Consider the following 21,225-nt stretch of genomic DNA (forward strand, 5'->3'; position numbering starts at 1 on the left):
TAACTTGAACAATTATTTGACTGATTTGTTGTATAAAAATACGTTCGATACATTGATCATTATTATTACATTATTTTTACAAACGACATAAGTTAGGTTTTATACAAAGAATACATTAAATAATTACCTTCATTTAAAAAATTAATAATTCAATAAAAGATAGAAAAAAAGCAACAAAAAACGCACAGTGAGATTTTTCAGTTTTCCGGTCAAATTTTATAAGATTTGATTTTTAAGCTAAAAGCAAACAGACATTAGAATTAAAAGGAACAACAGTATCCTTTTTGAGCAAATATAAGAATCATTATTTTTTTGATATTTTTAATTAACCCTTTAGGCCTTAGACCTCCAACTAAAATGACCGCTATATTTCGGTCAAAAGGTCAGAGAATATGTGTGTATTTGCGCTTTGCAATATCAAAATAAATTAAATATATCAGAACGTATCTGAAAACTAAAAACTGTTTTTTTCGTCTAAACGCTGAACTAAAATAAGTTTTAATGAAAAAAAAAAAATATTTTATTAGACAAATGTACTATAAACATTATTGTTACCTCACTTTTTTGTCATTTAATACAAAAATAATTTATAAAAATTTCACAAAGTTTCATAATTTTTTCTCAAATTGCGGTCGGAACCTTTGGTTTCATAGAAGGCAATTTTAAATTCTTCAGTAGTTAACTTCTAGATTTGAATATAAAGCCTTATGTTTTTTCTTTCTATGACATAAAGGAGACACAACAATTTCCATGAAACCATATGAGCTGTTCCCAAAGGCAAACAAATCGACTCTGCGTTTAATATAATATATGTTTGTTCGCAAAAGTGAACAAATTAGCCGGAGGGGTTAAATTTGAAACATTTTAATTCGTTGAAAATAATTAACTTTGTTTTAACTACTATTTAGAAATAACAGTTAATAGTGGATCAAACAAAATAAATTATTTTCTTAATTTTTTTTCAAGTTCATATTTACATATAAAAATCCCACAGATCTATCTAATTTACAATAATCTGGAAATAACTACCTACTTTTTCATACAACATTATAAAAAATTAAATAAAACATTTTTGGGCATTACCCGCTGTAGGATTACAACTATTTTGTTAACTGGGCTCTCAATGAATTCATAGATATATGTATTATTATTAGGAAATTAGTAAAATAAATATTAAAAAAAAAAAAAAAAATAAAGGAAAAATAAATAATGTTTTGTATAAATAGCACTTTTTAATGCTTTATATATTTTTTATATTATTTAAATATAAAAAAACAATATTAAAATAAATTACTTACCAATTTAAAAAAAAATAAATACTACAGAAAGCTAAAGTCTAAAACTAAAATATTTGCAAGTAGCCTTCAAAATATTATTTAACTTTATGTTCATTGTGGTGAAAAATTATAAATATACATAATAATTTTTGAAAAAAAAAAATTGGATAGCTTTAGTATTTTCAACATTATTTTCATGTTAGAAAGCTTCAATTAAAAATACAGATATTTTAAAAGTTTTTCTGACAAAAATTCTTTGAAAAAGTGTCAGAAAACAATTTTCTAGCAAGTTTTTTTTGATTTTAGATCTTTTTTTTACATGATAAAATGAAATTAATCACCATCTTGGACAAAAAATAGAATTTGAGCTCCTTAATTCTTCAAACAAAATTATAGAGTAATAATTTTTTTAAATCTAGGGATTAAACTCTAGTGTTTCCAAGTTAAAAAAGCCTCCAGAATCCTAAAAATATTATACACATCACTGAAAGCTCTGTTATAACCTCTCCCTCGTTATCATAAATGATGCATTTATCAGAAAAAGAGGTTGTAGCGGAGCTCTCAGCGGCAGGAACATAATTATTATATACATTTTGATACAAAAAATACACTAAGGATTGATTCATTGCTCAAATTCCTTTTAATTGTTAAACTTAATCAATTGTCAGTGTCCATGCTGACCTTAAGTTTGTTCTGCATTGTCCTCTGTCTTGTAGACAGCCTGACGGAGGCCCTGGAGCCTGTGAGACCCAGGAAGCCTGGTTTACTGAAGGATGAGTCTCCTAGAGAGGTCATCGAGGCTCCAGAGGTCACGGAGGCCCTTCTCTGGTATGATTCGGGATGTTCGTTGTCGTCCGCATGTCTGGAAATACATAAAAGAAGATTTTAAATATTAACTCTTCGGTTTGTCTTCATTTGAAAAAAAAAATGGGCTCATTTCAGCGTTTGATCAAATGCTGATTTGCTGACAGCTGATCAAAATTAGATCCATTTATCCAATACTTTAAAACATAACTTACAATAAGTGTCTTTTCATAAAATAATTAAATTAACGCCATCTACGAACACGTAGATTATAACTTACATTGCGTTTACTGTTATAATACTAGGTCGGAGTAAATAGACCTTGAAGGATACGTATTATATCTGAATACCACATAATCATCCACTTGGGGAACCTTTTTTGGCAGAAGGAAATAGGAAAGGGATGTGCAAGGTTGGGAAGTACCTGGGTATCACAAAAAAAAGAGATGGACAAAACAAAAAACACTACTGACCCTCCTCCAATGCAAGGAAATTCCCAAAATCTCTGTCTCAGACCGAACTCCTCTCCGTCATTCAGGGTCTGGGGCAGCACTTTGCCCACCGTTTCTGGCAAAAAGAGGCACAGCAGACCTCCCACGATTCCAAACATCCCCAGGATCAGCAGGGGAAGAGATTGGTGAACTGTCACCTGAAAGATGGTGAAGAAACATTAGAAATACATGTTATAATGTTGCAAAATGGTGTTTAAAATGGCAAAATCCTTGTTTAGAAACTGTATTTATTCAGCCAGTGAAACTCTCTTAATAAGTTTTCAAAGAGACCGGACAAAAAAAACTTGTTAAGTGGAATCCAAAATTGGCAATTTTTTGTAGTAATGTACAAATAGTTGTTAGTATGTATTTTCTTTCATGGATAAAATGACAATGATAAATGATATGATAAATATTTTATAGTTTCTGGCTACCACTGTGTACCTCGCGTAATCTGCTTCAAGAAACTTGTTCATTTTATGACTGCTTGAAAAAGGTTCATTTCTTGTACTTATGTTGTGACACTAGTTTTGGTTTATGATGGTTTTATTGGCGAACTTCTAAAAACCTCTTATTTGGGATGCAGGAAATAATAACAAAGTGATTGAGATGACATTTTTAGGTTTAGTTTACTAGTTTTTTACTTATTTTCGTTTGTGATGGATTCACGCCTGAATTTTAAAAACTTCTTAAGCGGGAAGCAGTTTTTGCTAAAACTTCTTATGTGGGAAAAAAATCGTGGTTTTGCAGTTTTTTATATGAAATTTCAAGGGACCGAAAAACAAAACTTCTTAAACGCGAAAACTTCCTAATCGAGAACTTCTTAATCGAGTTTCACTGTATTTTGATTAATTTATAGGTTATTATGCAATGTCGTCATCAATATATAATAACATTATTGATAATACTTGGTCGAAGCGAAGGAATATTGATGGTACAAGATGAGGGCATTGTCGGTGTCTTTCTATATAACGTACATATATGTTACAGTACGCGTGGGTTAACACTCAACTGGTGTAGGTACACATATTTTACTACGTAAATGGTATACGTGGGTCTAAATAAATCCCAGGTAAATTAAGAAATTTGAAATATTTTAGGTAGGTGCTCTCGCGGATTTTATCACCAGCAATTTAGTCAGTATGAATATTAAAAAATATGTTATTTATTCCTTATTAATAGCTTCTAGGCGGTGTATCGATTAAAGTAATAATACATTTAAAAAAACATTTCTAGCAAAGCAACTACTTCATGCAGCAAATTACGACAACGCTTTTGCCACAAAATAAATGAACTTCGCTGGTTTCGCATATGTTTTTAGAAGTAAAAAATGAAACAAACACTTAGTTTTAAACCACTTTATTTCGAGTTATATTCGTCGAACGGTTTCGATTGGACTCAATCTTCTTCAGGACAATAAAAATATAATACTTAATTTTAATATTATATTTTTATTGTCCTTTTTTTAATTTTTTATTTTTTATTTATTAACATTCAAACCTGCTAAACTACTTATGTAGTTTGTCAGCAGGTACATAATGACAACATTTTTGCAATAACATGGTACAATGGTAAAACAGTATGTAGGTATGTATAATGTTGATGATAAATAAAATTAACAATAAATGACAAGTTGGTTAAATTAAAGAATTGTATAAATATAAATATGTGAGAAGCAGTATAAGCCTCATATAACAAAAACAAGCACAAATGAATTTAATATGAACAAATAAATATAATCAAGTGAATATAATCAACAAGTACTTCTATGGTTTTAATATACATAAGGTAATACAAATTTATAACGATTTTCCATTTCCCTAGAATGAGAATTCCAATTAGGAAAACAAGTAGTACATCAATATAAATCCTCAGTATCTAATAGCCATTTCCTTAGATTATATTTGACTTTGGCTGTAAAAACGTTTATATTTTTAATTGTCATTGGTAGTTTATTAAATATTCTTGGTACAATAAAGTTTAGGGTTCTTTCACCGTATTTATTGGTACATTTCGGGACCACCAGTCCTTCATTTTGGGTGAATCTTGTATTATGTTTATGGAAAACTCTTTCCCTATACAAGGAATCAGACAATATAAGATGTTGACTTATAATATTATAAAACAATAATCCTCTGACAGGTAAAACATTCAGAGACTTGTATATTAATTTAGTGTCGTTTCTGTGTGCATTGGTATATTTATGGATTAACAATTTTGTAAGGGAGTTTTGTAATGTTTGGATATAACTTATATTAGTTTTACAAGAATGTCCCCAAGAAGTGATTCCATAACGGATTGTGGATTCAGCCAGAGATAGATAGATTAATTTTAAAGTACTTACAGGCACAAAATATTTTATTTTATAAATTCTACCCACAATAGACCGTAGACGTTTACAAACATTAGTAATGTGTACATCCCATTTCATGTGGCAGTCAATGGTAACACCCAAATATACATAATTTTTGACAAAATCAATGGTTTCACATGAACAGGGCTGTGCAAAATTTCTGTGTAAGCAGTCAAAAGTATGTGTATATAACGAAGGGATTAAATTGTATCTGGCGTGTGGTGATCTTATGTGCATAATTTTAGTTTTTTTGGCATTTATTATGAGACCCGCGAGACCATGAGACCATTTTAAGAGAGCAATAAAATCAAGCTGCATAAGGTTCATGGCAGTAATCAAATCCTCGTGTGATATTACGAGTGCCGTATCGTCTGCGTACACAAAATGTTTAACGAAAGAAAACAATTTACTCATAATTGAGACGTATATAATATACAGGGTTGGCCCTAAAATTGACCCTTGTGCAACACCTGTTGAAATATATTTTCTTTTGCTAAATTTTTTTAGAATTTTTACTGTTATTTGTCGATCTGATAATAAATTTTTTAACAAAACTAGTAGCTTTCCTCGTATTCCTATTGCATCCATTGTTTCTATAAGTTTATTTGTATCAATGGTATCAAACGCCTTCGAGTTATCTATGAATAAAACCAACACATGTTTTTTTAAATTTAATTCATGATTTACGTGATTTGAAAATTCCTGAAGCAACATTTCCGTACTTTTTTTCTTTTGAAAACCATACTGGTTGGGATCTAGCAAGGAGAAGGATTCTAAATATTTGTTAAGTTTTGTAGAAATGTATTTTTCAAGTATTTTTTCTAGGGCTGGCAAAATGCTAATTGGCCTATAATTTTGTACATCTGTATGTTTGCCGCCTTTGTAAATCGGTCTAATGGTACTAATTTTAAGTTCATCTGGAATCACTGCTTGTTTTAAAATTATATTGATAAAATGAGTTATGACAGGCCCTAAAAATATGAATATATTTCTTAATTTCAAACATTCGAATGTTGTCAATCCCTGGTGACTTTGAATTGTTTAGTTTGCTAACAATGATATTAATTTCTTCGCAGGTAGCTCTTGGTAGGTACATACTATGTTGAACTTCTGTGAAGAAGATTGAGTCCAATCGAAACCGGTCGACGAATATAACTCGAAATAAAGTGGTTTAAAACTAAGTGTTTGTTTCATTTTGTATAATGTCAAGCCACAAAGTGTTTGCTTTCTTCGATAATTTGTTTTTAGAAGCTTGTACAACAAGTTTTCAATGAGGCGGGGAGTTGTAGTATGAAATTACTCTTAGGTGGTGTTATTTCTACATTGAAATTGGACATGAGAGGGCTAATATATAAATTGTTATTGTTTATCGATGAGTGTATGCTCAAGACTTGGAAACAAGTATTTAAGTGGAACAAGTGTAGTTCCACGAAGTTTTTACACCTGTAGTTTCCACGGTTAATATTGCCTTGATGAACGCAAACGGAATATCAAAAGATGTAAAATAATTATTTTATTTTACGAAAAACTTTGGCTTCTCTTCCACCATCAAAGAAACCGATGACAATGGGTCTAATTAAGCTAAAGATGCAGACCATTCGCTACGAAGACCAAACTAAAAATAATGGCATAATAACCATACAATACGACTTAAAGATGACATAATGCTTGTGGAAAGCAACATATTCGAAAATCGGCTTCGAAAGCCATAACTCCTCTTCCAAAAGAGCCAGAAACCTGACATTTTTAATGCAAACTAAATTTTAGTATACTGACCAAGTAAACAATGAACGGCGCCAACAAAGATCCCACATATCCCATGATGTGGATTAGCGCCACCCCCTGCGCCCTGACTACGGTGGGCAGCAATTCAGCAGCGTACTGCAACCCGATGTTGTAAGAGATGTTGACGGCTAAACGTCCCATGATGGCCAAACTGGCTGAGGGGGCACCCATTGGAGCAGCCACGGCAGCCAAACTGAAGATTCCACTGAACACCATGGAGCCACATGCGAGCCATCTTCTTCCCCACCTGGAGTACAACACCATTCATGATATTTATATGCTTTTCTTGTGTATATCATTCTAACTGAAGTCCCAGCTTTGCCAAGGCTTTACACAGAGTTTTTCGAAATCAGACATAGACAGTGATCGTATTCTTGTTTTGAAGGTCGATTGTGCTTAAATTTCATCAATCTTGGAATAAAACTTTAAATTTGTATAAAAATCAAATTCAAGCCGAACGCCCGCTGTCCGCCACACAGCCGACTGCCACAGACACTCTTAATTATATAAATAGATGGATAGATTTTAAAAGTATTAATTCAAGTGGTCAACAAATGGTTTCAGTCTGGACCAAAACAAAAGGAACACAATTTTTCCATAACTTAATAACACCAAAACAAACATAACGCAACTACATTTAACCAAGTTGCTACCTCTGTGTAAAACCTAAACCCATAAAAAATGTATATCTGCGTTTTCAAAAATAAGTTACTTTATTACAGCATTCCTGGACTGATATAGAGGCGTCCGGATCATCGGTGTCCACGGCTCTTCAAAGCAGTGCATGACTCTGAGGAATGGAAGAGCCTGGTTCGTCAAGGCAACTGTAGTGGTCTCACGATCCTCAGCAACAATTCAAGAAGAATTACAGCATCAACAACTTACCGATCTAATACTAGAGTCAAGAAAGTATCGGCAGGCAATTCAGTAGCAGCGGCCACCGTAAACGTCAGGAAAACATCCAGGCCCAAAGAGCCCACGTTCCTGACATGCCCGTCGAACACCAGCGATATAAACATCCAGATGGCGATCAGCAGCAGTACCGTCTTCCGCAGGCGTGGAGTCTTGAACAGCTCAAATACTGAATAGGTCTTGCCGCTACTCTCTTCCTCTTTGCGTATGCGGATGCAGGTCTCCTGGAATTTTGAAAAGGCTTGATGAAATGAGTTCCACTCGAGCGATTGGTTGTGTGATTTCGCCATTTATCCCATATTTTTAGGTTCTATAACTTGCTCAAAATGTTTTTGTAAACTTGCCATAATATGCCAAAAATCACTCTAGTGGTTATGATTGATTTTTGTTGTTGCTATTTCCATGCCTTAAGTGTTTTTTCCAATCCTAATTTTCTTTTCGAAGATAGTGTAATAAAATATTATGTTCCTCTTTATCTATTTTGTGTCTCAAGAATATGAACAAACTGCGGGATCAATGATGCAAATTCTTCGATTGAAATACGGTTATAATACTGCATTTTCTACATCAAAGATTGATTTTTTTTAATAAATTAATGTAGAAGAGTCTTACGGTAAAGTCGTGAAGGGTTTTTTCGGGAATCTTCTTTTTGTTAACCTTCTCGAACTTCTTTAGGATGACTACAGCCTCCTCGATCTTACCCTGGGACACCAACCATCTGCAAGTAAAATGATAATATGTAGTAATTTGTGTTATCTGCTCATCCTCTGGCAAAATTCAAATCAAAATTAGGTTACAAATATGACTACGTAATAAATTTAAGTTAAATCCAGAAAATTTCTTCATATTATGTTTCCTGATGCAATGACAATCAATAAGGTCAGTATAATTAAGATTTAGAGCAAAAATATGCGGTAAACTATCCAATTGTGAAAGATTCCTAATATTTTATATTCGCAGATCTGCTGAAATGAAACTGACCTACAATAGCCATCTCAATTTAAAAGTATAGGGATTTTTTACCTTACAAATTGCTCCTAGCATACCAAAAAATCACATTTGATTGGCAACAAAATAATTGCCACACCCCCTGGGTTTCATAGGTTACAGCGTAGGGACTGTAGCGAAGCCATCGTTCGAGGCGTGTAAATATATACTATGCAATAGCCATCTAGCCACCCAAGCTAAAAACTTAGTGAAAGTGGCAAACCCATTGCTCAATAGCCACTCCAAGCTCAGATGTGAGCTACCCGTGCTCAGCACTGAATGATACTGAGGAATTAATAGGGGAGGAAATGGTGCCCCGAAATACGAGTCTTTCAGAGTCTATGGAATAAACTTATCCAGGACCTCCAATTGGAGCAGTCCGCTCAGGTTGCCGACTTGCCAAGGCTCCAAGGAGTCAAGGCGCTGTATACCTAAAACCTAACACTGCGCCCTTGAGGTTTTTACTAGCGACAGGTCTGATGCCATTTGGGTCAGGGCCGGCCCTGGGCTTAACACTGGTATTATAAGAATTGATACTGGCACAACAGATGAATCGATATTTCTTCATCCTTTTTAAATTTGTCTATAGCTATTAGAGTTTCCTCTCCCAAGATATTAATGTCCCTTGAGTTGACAGTTTCCTAATAGCTTCTTGAGTTAGTTTCGGGTGCATTATTTGGTTTTCTAGTCTGGTTTCGATGTGCTTGATTACGGTCGACAAATGGGGTATGGTCGACCAAATACATTATCCTGCCTCGTTTGGGATTGATATCATATTTCCACCAAAGTAATACTAAAAATCAAGTGATGTTTGGGTGGTTTGAGGTACAATACCTGGCACTCTCAGGCACAGCCCACGGCGTTGCAATAGCCAGTAACAGAGGAGCAGAAGTGACGATTGCGAACCATCTCCAGTCCGCTATGAAGTAGGCAATCCAGGGCAGCAAGCAGGTGGCGAAGGTGAAGAACAGGGCGATGGACATGTTGGCCACGAAGGTACGCCATTTGGGACCAACGTATTCCAGCACTGGGAAAAAATAAAAACCAGAAAAATGAATTAACTGATTTTTAACGATATCTCTGCAGCACTAAAACCAATATCTTTTTCATTAACTCCACACAGGAGTCCTTCCTGAAAATAGTTACCCTCAGGGCCTATGTCATCTTGGGGATGCTGTTTAGTGGGTCTTTTTTGGGAAAAGAAGGAGTGAACGTGGGTTTTGAAGAGCCTCACGTTGTAAGAGATAGGAAACGCAGAAGCCGACAAATTGTTCCAGTGCTGAGCTTCTTGTTGAACTCCAGAACGAGTGGTATAAACGACCCGTTTTCATCGAACAAATTTCAACCGTGTACAAATTTTGGGCGCGAGTTTGGCGTGTTTCCCGACTATGCACCGGTGCCGAAGGGATCATTGACGCTAGTTCCTTGGTGCATCTTCCACTGAAAAACCGAACAAGGACGATATTCCCACCTGACACTTGTGCTATAAAGATTGCAGTTTGTTTATTAACGTAGATGAATCTACCAAAAGGACCGCCCATTTCTTCATAAGGTCAATTGTAATAAGTGGATAATTACTAACGTCAAATACCAATTTTGTTTTAGATGGCTCCGACTATGTCAGTACTGGGATCATAAAGTAGTTCCAGTGATTTCACCAGGGATTCGAGATTTTAAACTAACTACCATGCCGTTTCATCCATCTAACCATACATACTCTTCCATTAAATTAGTCTGACTCTTGACTTAAACCGACTTAATATTTGATTCCCTTGGCTGAGCCATGTCATCATGGGTGTTTCCAACTTCTTATACCATTCACTTTCGCGTCATACATCTATTAGGCACTCCGTTTTCCATATAAGTCGCTTTCTAAAGACGGCTTTTTCACAGAATTTTAACAATTCATCAAATTTGAACTTTTATACTATTTGATCATGGGCCGGTTGTTTCACAGTACTTGGGTAATAAAAGAACTTGAATAGAACTTTCACGTAACTTGAATATGTATTAATTTTGTAATTTGATGAATTTGTTCAAATTCTGTGAAACAAACCGTCCTTAATCATGCTCATTACCCATATAGACAAGTTTATGCCTTGCATTATTTCCGGATCTTCACATTTTTGGTATGTTTACCTACACGGTTTAAGCACACATACTCCTCAGGGATCTCATGTCTACAGCATTCAGTCTACGATCATCCGTCCTCTGCCAGATCCATGCCTCACGATTGTGAGATGATGATTTGAGATTGTGAGCAAATACATTATCCTTATCTGAGTGCCAGGACGGTAAAGTCATTGAGGGCCATTGCTGGGTTGCAAGAACTGTATCTGATTCAACTATAAAAGTTAAATAATTAGACGATATAAAGATATGTAATGTGTTTTACCTAGGATGTACATCATGGTGAAGCAGTTGTCGAAAGCCAACCCGACCAGGAAGCGGCAGACGCAGAAAGATATGAATGAGTCACACCAAGCAGTACCTACTCCAGCGAAGAAACCGATTATGTTTGTTCCTATAAACAAAATAAAGATATAATGTCAAATTTATTTCAAATTGTCAGATTGTAAACCTAATTAAGGTCAAATTCGTAGTACCTACCGTTATTTGGTGCAGTTATTAATTTAAACACAGGCATTGCTTTTACATGGTGCTGTGTCCGCGAACTTGTAGTACAAACGGGAAACTGGTAATTCTGCATCACATTTGGAATCGATTTTGTTGTATTACTTTTTTCGATTTAAGCTTTCGTTTTCTGGTAAATTGAGCTCGAAGTTGATTATTTTTTAATCGGTCATTAAGGGGTTAATATCAGTTGCTGTGCTCCATTATAAGGAATCAAATGGGCCGGTTGTTTCACAGTAATTGGGTAGTAACAGAACTTGAATAGAACTTTCACGGAACTTGAATATTAACCTTGCAATTTGATGAATTGTTCAAATTCTGTGAAACTATTTAGAAAAACTCTTTTTTTTGGTTTGACTGAGGATTGAACTTTCTTCCCTAGTATATGTACGTGATTGCCAACAAAAGTTGATGGAATACATTGTCATTAATAACGAGTCTATTTGCCGAGTTTCAGCTTGATTGGATGTCGAGAAGTTGATTAATTTGCGCTTCCAAGATTTGCATTTATTCATCTCTGAAAACGAAGGTCACAAAACAACTAAAAGCTTTTTACTTTTTGACAGTTAAATTAATGTCTAAAAGTTTTTTGTGGGTTTGTATTTGTATTACTGAGACTGGAAAGCTATAGCTACCTATGAATGGATAGCATTTATTGACGAACTGATCCCCTCGATCGATGAACAATTCAACTTTTTTTTTTGAATTTCGCATATATCAGTGATGTGCACAACCAGCGACCTAGGAGACCATTTCTCGGTTCATTTTGTTAAATAAAATAAATCAAAATGTTAGCGTTATTTCTTATTTGAAAACCTTGGCTTATGCCCGGTATATCAGTCAGTCCGTATCCTCGCTATGTGCGACATTCCTCGATCAAATTTAAGCCGCAGAATAGTTCAAATTTTAGACACTGCGGCGGTAGCAGCAAACAAAAATCAAATATGACGTTTACGTGATTAATTACATACTTCTCATCGAAATATATGAAAAATTGTAAAATTTTATCAATATGGACTGTTATTAACAAATAGTCTGGTGGACACAGTTTTCAGCGTTTTTTTTGTCACAATTTCATTAATAGTGAATTGACTCCAGCAAAACAAATGCTATTTAAAATTAGTATCCTCGCATATACAGAGTTTTCCAATAAGAGGTGTTATTTTGAATAGCCCGCTATTTCAGTAGATGTTAATTTTGAAGCTGTCATTTTTTGACATTTGACAAGTAAAAACTACGCCATTAATAAAAATGGAACGATACACGCTTCAACAACGCATTGAAATTATTAAAATTCACTTGAGTGAATCAAATGCAAATCATCTTGAGTGATGAGGCCCATTTCCACCTCGGTGGCTTCGTCAACAAGCAAAATTGTCAAATCTGGGGCTCGGAAAACCCAGTTATTGTTGAAAAGCCTCTCTATCCTCAACGTGTGACTGTTTGGTGCGGTTTATGGTCCGGCGGAGTCATTGGACTTTACTTTTTCGAAAATGAGGCTGGGGCAACAGTTACGGTGAATAGATTGCGCTATCGAGAGATGATAAATGATTTTTTATGGCCGAAATTGGATGTTATTGATCTGGACAACATTTACTTTCAACAAGACGGCGCTACGTGCCACACAAGCAACGAAACCATTGATCTTTTACGATTGAATATCAAAATAACACCTCTTATTGTAAAATCCTACCTATCCTAGAACCACGCTGATTGAATGGGGAGCTTTATAAAAAATCAACTAGTAAATTACACCCGCCAAAAACAGATGTCGCGCGTCGTTGGCATTTTGAAAGTTCGCGATCTCGCGATGACATTAGAAAGAATAGATAAAACACCCACCTAGTCAGCAGTTTGATTTTACAAAGAAAAATCAAACACGTCCGACTATTAAAATCATAGATAATATGTGTAATATTGCTAATATCTAGGCTTCTGTCCTATTTACGGACTATGTTCCAAGCCGTGCTAAGTTCAACATTCCAACCAAGCCAAGTTTAAAATCATCTGATATACGGGCCTTAACGAAATTTTGTAATTTATTTCTATTAATCCATATCGATTCTAAATGATTTTTCAAGTAATGTTAGTAGAGCCCATGTCGGAGATTGTATAAATATGTGTAGGGTTGTGCACCACTTGATAAATTGTATTACATCGATAGAGGATGATGAAATACAGGGTAGATCTTTCAAATGTACTATGGTAATAAAATAATAATAATAGATGTGTAAAAAAGTGGCTTGTCAGCACTTACAGGTACTCGACAAGTTTTTTTGGGGTAGACAGATTCGTTACGAACGAAATATCTAACTAGGCACATTTTGATATGAAATGGAAAAACCCATTCTCAAACACGAAAAACCAATCAATAACCAATGGTTAAAAAATATTTGTGCATAGTCAGGAATCAACTGCTTAGAGCTGGATCGAGACCCAGTGGCGACGTGTGATGGAAAAATATTTTTAAATTAGATAAAAATATCGCCAGACAGCCAAATGACTTCTATACACGGTGTCCGGAAACTCGTAGTACAAGCGGGAAACTGGAGAATCTACACCACATGGGGAACCCAAAAAAACATAAAATTTTTTGATTTGAGCATTTTCAAAAAAAAAAAAAAAAAACAAAAAAAAATATTTTTCGGCTATTTTAGGGTTAACGTTTTTTCTGGTGTTTAGGGTTGAATAACAGATGTTATTACCCTGCAAAGCAGAAATATTTTATGATTACACCGGGTTAAATGAAGGGTGATTTCAAAATAATGCTTCAAATCCGAGTTTCTTCATTTGTTTTACTTTCAAACAGTTTTAATTAGTTGGGTACTTTGATCTTCAGTAATAATTTATAAGAATTTGATTAAAAAAAAAAAAAAAAAAAAATCAACTTCAAACTCGATTTACTCGATAACGAAAGCTCAAATAAAAAAAAATATACTACAAAATCGACTCCAAATGTGATGTAGATTCACCAGTTTCCCGCTTGTACTACGAGTTTCCGGACACCCTGTATAAGTCCAGATCACTTAAAATGATGGGATTTATTCACAGAATAACTAAACCTTTCAAAGATCCTCAATCAATCCTAACCCTTTACTATGCCTTAATTAGAAGTAAACTTGAATATGGAATCTCTATTTGAAATTCACATTATTGCAAGTATGATAACATTATAGAATCGATTTAAAAAAATGCTTAAATTATTATCTTTCAAATGTGGACTACATGACCAATATGACCATCTTAGATCGTACGACGCACGTCGTGAATACTTTAAAATTGATACACTTAAAATAAGAAGGAAATTGACTGACCTAATATGTTTGCATAAAATTATTAACGGCCATCTTGATATATTTGTATTTCTATTTATTTTTGAATTTTCATTTTTATTTGTTTTATATTTTAATCTTTATTTAGGTATATGATAATTAATGTGTCTTTGTATGTGTATTTGTATGTTAACTGAGTTTTTATAACTGGGTTGTTCTCACGTAATCGTCTGTAAAAACCCAGTATAAATAAATATAATTCTACTCCAAAAATGCTTAGTAATCGCTGGTTAATATGTTTCCTGTACGTGCTGATACACCCTGTATAAATACGTGTATGATTTTTCCAGTTTCAGCTGGGAGTCAAGCTCATACATATTTTCCTAATTTAAAACTCCGATGCGCATACCATTAGGTCATGAATGACGTCAATACGAACCTACTAGGGCGGGAATCCTGCCGTATTTGTCTGCCAGCCAGCCGAAAAGGAACCCTCCGACAATAGCTCCACAGAAGAAAATCGCTTGCGCCATGGCGGGCAGGCCGTCATTGTCGCACACCCAGTTTAACTGTGGAGAAAAATACATAAAAATAGATTAATATAATGTATTTCAACCACTCGAGCGATTTTTGGCATATTATTATTATTATTTTTTTATTTTATATTTACTCCACACAGGAGGCCCTGAAGAAAATAATTTTCCTCAGGGCCTATGTCATCTTTGGGGATGCTGTGTGGAGGGTCTTTTTGTGGAGAGGAAGGAGTGAACATGGGTCTTGAAGAGTCCCATGTTGTAGGAGGGAGGAAACACAGAGGCCGGCAGTTCGTTCCACAGCCGAGCTGTTGAACTTAAGAACGAATCGTAGAAGCGACCCGTTCTCATGTGACAAGTGTCAACTGTGTACAAATGTTGGGCGCGCGTTTGGCGTGTATCCCGACTACGCACCGGTGCCGAAGGGATCAATGACGCTAGTTCCTCAGAGCATCTTCCATTGTAATACCGATAGAACAAGGACAGCATACCTACCTGACGCCTGTGCTCTAAAGATTGCAGTCCGTTTGTTAAGATTGGGGAATCTATCAAACGGACCGCCCGTTTCTGCACAGAGTCAAGGGTTTTTTCAGGTATTTTGGGGCTCCAGACCAGAGATGGCTGCCAAATTCGACAGTAGGGCGCACTTGCGATTTGTACAGGGTGAGCAGTTGTGTACTATTAAAGTATCTGCGGGCCCTGTACAGTACGCCCAGCTTCTGAGAGGCCAACTTTACTCTGGCTTCGATGGAGCCCCCGTACCTGAGCTGGTCACTTATAGTTACACCAAGCATATCAATGGAAGGCCTGTTCGGAAGATTGCTCCCGTTGAAGGAGACTAGATTATCATTTGGATCCCTTTTAGACGTAATCAGACAGGATTGGGTCTTTGAAACATTAAATTCGACGAGATTATTTTTACCCCAGGAGGAAATACTCTCGAGATAACCGTCCATTCTCTGCTTCAAAGCCCTCCGAGCCGTTGGAGTTTGTGTATACCAAGTTTGCAAAAATGTTTTGAGCAATCGCTTGCTAAAATGTAGCAAATTTATAAAACCTAAAAATATATGATAGACGGTGAAATCTATACTGTCATCCGCATACCACCCTTTGAAGATCAAAGTTGAAAAATTTGTTTTTATTGCATCAACTAGTCAAATATTCGTAGTCGGTACGCACTAAAAATTACCAAATTTTCTCTTCGGGCTTTTTTAAAATATGTTTGCTTATATGACCGGTCAGTGGTTGAGTGGGCATAGCGCTTGGGTCTCACCCGAGCGTCACGTGTTCGATTCCTCGGCTGGCTAAGTCCTCCATCACAACACAAGCAACATTTTCGGCTTTCTGTGGTGGTAGTAGGAGATTTTCAAACATTGTTGGGTTATTCGTAACCTGGGAATGTTTGTCTTTTTTTTATAAAAAAAAAAAAAAAAAAAAAAAAAAAAAAAAAAAAAAAAAAAAAAAAAAAAAAAAAAAAAAGAGTCCCAATGCTACCGAGGTATTTTAAATGTGCTATATTTCGCTTTTTAAGCTCTCGTAAAATAAATACCATTTCATAAACTACATAATAATCTTTCAGATGTTTGTATTTAAAAAAAAAAAAATCGATTTTTCTAAATAATAAAATTTAAATCAACCACGAAATAACAAAAAAACTTACCGAAACATTTTGACACGAAACGTTCATAATTTTGAAAGAATTCAATATTTAGAAAAAAACATTCATTTTGGGTAGGGGTTTTGTTATAAAACTGTCTCCTCACTTTTTGTGTCGTTTATACAATAAAAGACAAATATTTTTTAAATTTTCAACGAAAAAATTTCGCCACTTTTTCATCGCATACTTTGAGAAACTGAAAAGAATAATTATTTCTTTTATAACGACGAACAAATACCATGTCTCCGCATTACATAAAAAATATATAAAAGTGCTTTCATAATTTATGGACACCCCGGTCATATCTGTCCTTTTATGATGTATAGACGCCCCATTCATATCGGTCCTGTAATAATGTATGGACGCCCCGGTCAGATGTCCTTTTATGATGTATGGACACCCCGTTCATATCTGTCCTTTTATGATGTATGGACGCCCCATTCATATCGGTCCTTTATTAATGTATGGACGCCTCGGTCATATCTGTCCTTTTATGATGTAAGGACGCCCCATTCATATCTGTCCTGTAATAATGTATGGACGCCCCGGTCAGATCTGTCCTTTTATAATGTATGGACACTCCGGTTATATCTGTCCTTTTATAATGTATACACCCCGGTCATATCTGTCCTTTTATGATGTATGGACGCCCCATTCATATCGGTCCTGTAATAATGTATGGACGCCCCGGTCAGATATGTCCTTTTATGTTGTATGGACACCTCGTTCATATCTGTCCTTTTATGATGTATGGACGCCCCATTCATATCGGTCCTTTATTAATGTATGGACGCCTCGGTCATATCTGTCCTTTTATAATGTATGGACACTCCGGTTATATCTGTCCTTTTATAATGTATGGACGCCCCGGTCAGATCTGTCCTTTTATAATGTAAAGACACTCCGGTTATATCTGTCCTTTTATAATGTATGGACGCCCCGGTCAGATCTGTCCTTTAAAAATGTGTATGGACGCCCCGATCTTATCGGTCCTTTAAAAATGTGTATGGACGCCCCCAGTCATATCTGTCATTTTATAATGTATGGACGCCTTAGTCAGATCTGTCCTTTAGAGGTTCTAATGGAATACGATGTTTGTGGATAGTGATGTCCATCCGAGAATTGAAGGGTTCATTTACAACATGTAGTCACCCAAACCATCCCAACTTTCGTTACGCCTCTGATCATTCCCCATCTACATACATACATAATACATGTAGGATAATAATAATGGTAACTCTGGCAATACTGATAACTTAATAACGTAGGTAGTTCAGCCTCTCTCACCTACCAATTGTCAACTAGTAAAGACTCTGTAATCTCTGTATTAATTATAATAAATGTATAAGCATTTTAAAGAGCCTAAATGGAGCTATATGATCACAACCTATTTAACATTGGCGCAGCCATATTTAATAATTTTGCTACCGGTTACATAAAACCTGTAAGGTAATTTCTAAATGTTAAATAACGGTTACCTAACTCAACCTGTGTTATTTTAATTTTGTTCATTCATGTTTAAATGAATTATTATCATCGCCTATAGCGTGAATCACATCATGCAACATTGAATAACACGCGTTTTCTTGTCTAAAACCTTCAACCTTGGTTAGTGGTAATAATTAATAGTGGTAGATATCCCAATAATTGTGGATCCCATTGTCCCACGGGCTCCGGGAAGTTGGAACTCTTGTGCGGTATTCACATAAAAAGAAAACGAAAAACGACTGGTTAGTAGCTGAGTGTACAAATACAGCGGGTTTCTCTTTGTCAGCGGGTTTGTCTCTTATAAAATTAAAACAAATTTCAGTTGTTGTCTGCCCGTGAAATATTAGATATATTCTTGTGTGAAAATTTTCACTTTAATTCAATCAAATTTGCTTTGAATTTAACTGTCATTTTTAAACTTGGAACTGATTTTTTGCGTGAATACTGCGCAAGTATACTAAATATTATTTTAAATGAATAAATTGTGAAATAATACAAATTCATCAAATAAAATTTCGCACGCCGGGATTTGAACCAGAGACCTTCAGATTGGTAGTCGAGAGCCTTACCCCTCGACCACAGAGGCCGTAAGATTGTTCAAACAAGCGATAAAGTAGGTAGGTACCTACCCAAAATCAGAAAATTATTTTTTAATTGTTAATTATTCTGTATTTGAAATTTTCGACAGACTTGCTTTTCATTATAAATGTAAACTTTTGATCCTCTCTCTAATTTAAATATTTTATAAATACTGTTTCAGAAATCCTACAATTATAATATCCCATGATTTTCAATGGTCTGCGCTTGGGTCTGGTAAAAATAGTTTGTTCGCGTGAAATAGTTACTCTACGGATACGCAATATTATGTATATTATTTCATATATTCATTTCGTTATCAGGTAATGATTAATTAATTTCGTACAGGTCGACCGGATGATCTTGGATGAAGTGGTAATATTTCTTTTTAATGTTATTGACCCTCGATAACTTCCCACGCACTCTTGCGTTGTTTGCTCCACATTCTATGTATCAGTCCACTGCGAGAAGTTACGTGATTGAAGTCCGAGTAAAATGAGAGTTATAAGCGGTTACTGGTGGCCTTGATTTTATAACCTTGAATGTTATAACCGGAATTAGTTACAATAAAGGTTCCTAGATATAAATTATAACCAATACACAGTTATTTAAACATTTTAATGTTTTATCTAGCCCATTTTTACACATGGAGTAGAAGTAATAATAATAAAGTTTAGATTTAAAAGGGATAATGTACACTGTGGTTTGGTAAAAGTTTTGAAGCCACAAAATGAAAACTTTACAGGAGACTATAAAAACTGATATTTACGGATTCGTAAAAGTAATTAAAAATCTTGAATGAATATGAAAGTGGTTATTTTGTTTCAAAATGTTTTTTGTAGAATATTGCAATTCTATTTATAATTTTGAAAAATTTGAGGTTTGAGTAATTTCAACTATTATTTTCACAAAATAACCTAAAAAACAATTTGCGGATAAGTTTTTTTTTGTATTAAAAATTTTTTTACCATCAAAAATTATTTTAATTTTGAAAACTATTGAAATTGAAGACATTGAAAAGACATTACGGCATCCCTATCTACAAACGCAGGACTTTGTAGATCTCCTACTGGTTTGGAAAATTATGAATCAAACCAATCAGAGGCCAGCTCCACGCTAAAATATCATCACGGACGGTCTATATAAGCGGACGCACGGCCTTGAACGAGCAGAGATCGGAAGCCGGTCGAAGGCCCAATACCTGATCCTGGTAGCGAGATACTAGTAGTACTGGTAAAATCGTTTATTATTGACTTAAACACATACAGCAAGTGACAATATATAAATAAATACACGCCCATTTCTTAACCACTATGATTGATCATCTTAATGATCATTTATAGAGGTCATCGATTGACCTCTCTAATTGATCATATCGTATCATGAATGCTTTGACAGCAGTAGTCTGTGCCTACCTTGTTTTAATACCTGGGTTAATTAAAAAATGGCTGACTTATATCACATTTAAATAAAGATAATAATTAAATGTAGGTTCATGTTATAATTTAAGATTATTAGGTTCTCAGTTTGTGATGCCTGCCTGTGTCAACACGCCAATCAAGTTACTGGATATAATATATGATAATGATTGACTTGTTTTAAATTGCATACTAACGTACACGTGTTATTTATTATTTTAATTTTATTATTAATATGTGTTGTTTTGGTTCCGGCATAATGTAACAGATAACTATCAGCGCGTTCATAAAATATATTCGCAAAGGTTCTTTTGAAAGGTTAACGACACTCCATACTAGCAACTAATTTCTTGCGGTTCAAACACGGTTTTCTATTCATGGAGTTTAAATTCGGCCAAAAAGTGCCTTATATCACCACGAATACAGGTAATGGGCATAAAAATCGCTTGGCAAACTGAGTCTAGAAACGCTAGATTTCAATCGCATAAGTGTTTTTTTATTTATTTATATTGTGATTAATGTTATAAGAGAGACAAAAATGTCAAAAGAAACTGTCACAGATAATCTTAGTCATTATATTTAAATAATATAGCCATAATATTTAATATTTTTATTTTTTACAGCTGTTTCTTACATGCGTTCATACATTTCTAATGAAAACATATTTTTTTTGGTTGTTGTCGCTTATACAGGGTGTATCAGCACGTACTCGACAAACTTTAACCAGCTATTCCTTAGCATATTTGGAGTAAAAAATCTTATGTGCACTTTGCTGTCCGGTAACGTTTTTTTTTAAATAAAAAATGTACTATTCATATTTTCACCACATGTCACCAATGTTTTATACTTTGTCAAAGTTTTAAAACCCATCTGACAATATTTTATTCGAATTCCATTGAATAATGCACGTGTGTACCTATATTGGCGCACTTTTACAATCACAACGAAATGGCACGGCACCATTCGTCTTATTTTTAACTATTATCATTTAGTGTGTGCGAAAGAGCGAAGACGCTTTTCGACATACTTGCTTATAAC

At 34.7% G+C, this 21,225-nt stretch overlaps 1 protein-coding gene across 1 annotated transcript in view; it reads right to left on the minus strand.

Annotated features, from left to right (window-relative positions):
- Positions 1–1,568: 1,568 nt before the first annotated feature.
- Positions 1,569–21,225, minus strand: part of LOC149410546 (organic cation transporter protein) — a 59,237-nt gene continuing 39,580 nt past the window's right edge. Inside the window, exons 3-10 of the mRNA XM_089648283.1 lie at positions 14,955–15,084; positions 11,005–11,133; positions 9,444–9,636; positions 8,235–8,340; positions 7,596–7,846; positions 6,702–6,957; positions 2,555–2,730; positions 1,569–2,139 (exon numbers count right to left, since the gene is read on the minus strand). Of these exons, the coding sequence (XP_089504409.1) occupies positions 1,935–2,139; positions 2,555–2,730; positions 6,702–6,957; positions 7,596–7,846; positions 8,235–8,340; positions 9,444–9,636; positions 11,005–11,133; positions 14,955–15,084 (1,446 nt within the window). The 3' untranslated portion in view covers positions 1,569–1,934. The remainder of the gene's footprint in view (positions 2,140–2,554; positions 2,731–6,701; positions 6,958–7,595; positions 7,847–8,234; positions 8,341–9,443; positions 9,637–11,004; positions 11,134–14,954; positions 15,085–21,225) is intronic.

The sequence above is a fragment of the Hesperophylax consimilis genome, chromosome 27 (genome assembly GCF_061612785.1).
Source record: "Hesperophylax consimilis isolate HC1 chromosome 27, BYU_Hcon_1.0, whole genome shotgun sequence".
Taxonomy (NCBI): domain Eukaryota; kingdom Metazoa; phylum Arthropoda; class Insecta; order Trichoptera; family Limnephilidae; genus Hesperophylax; species Hesperophylax consimilis.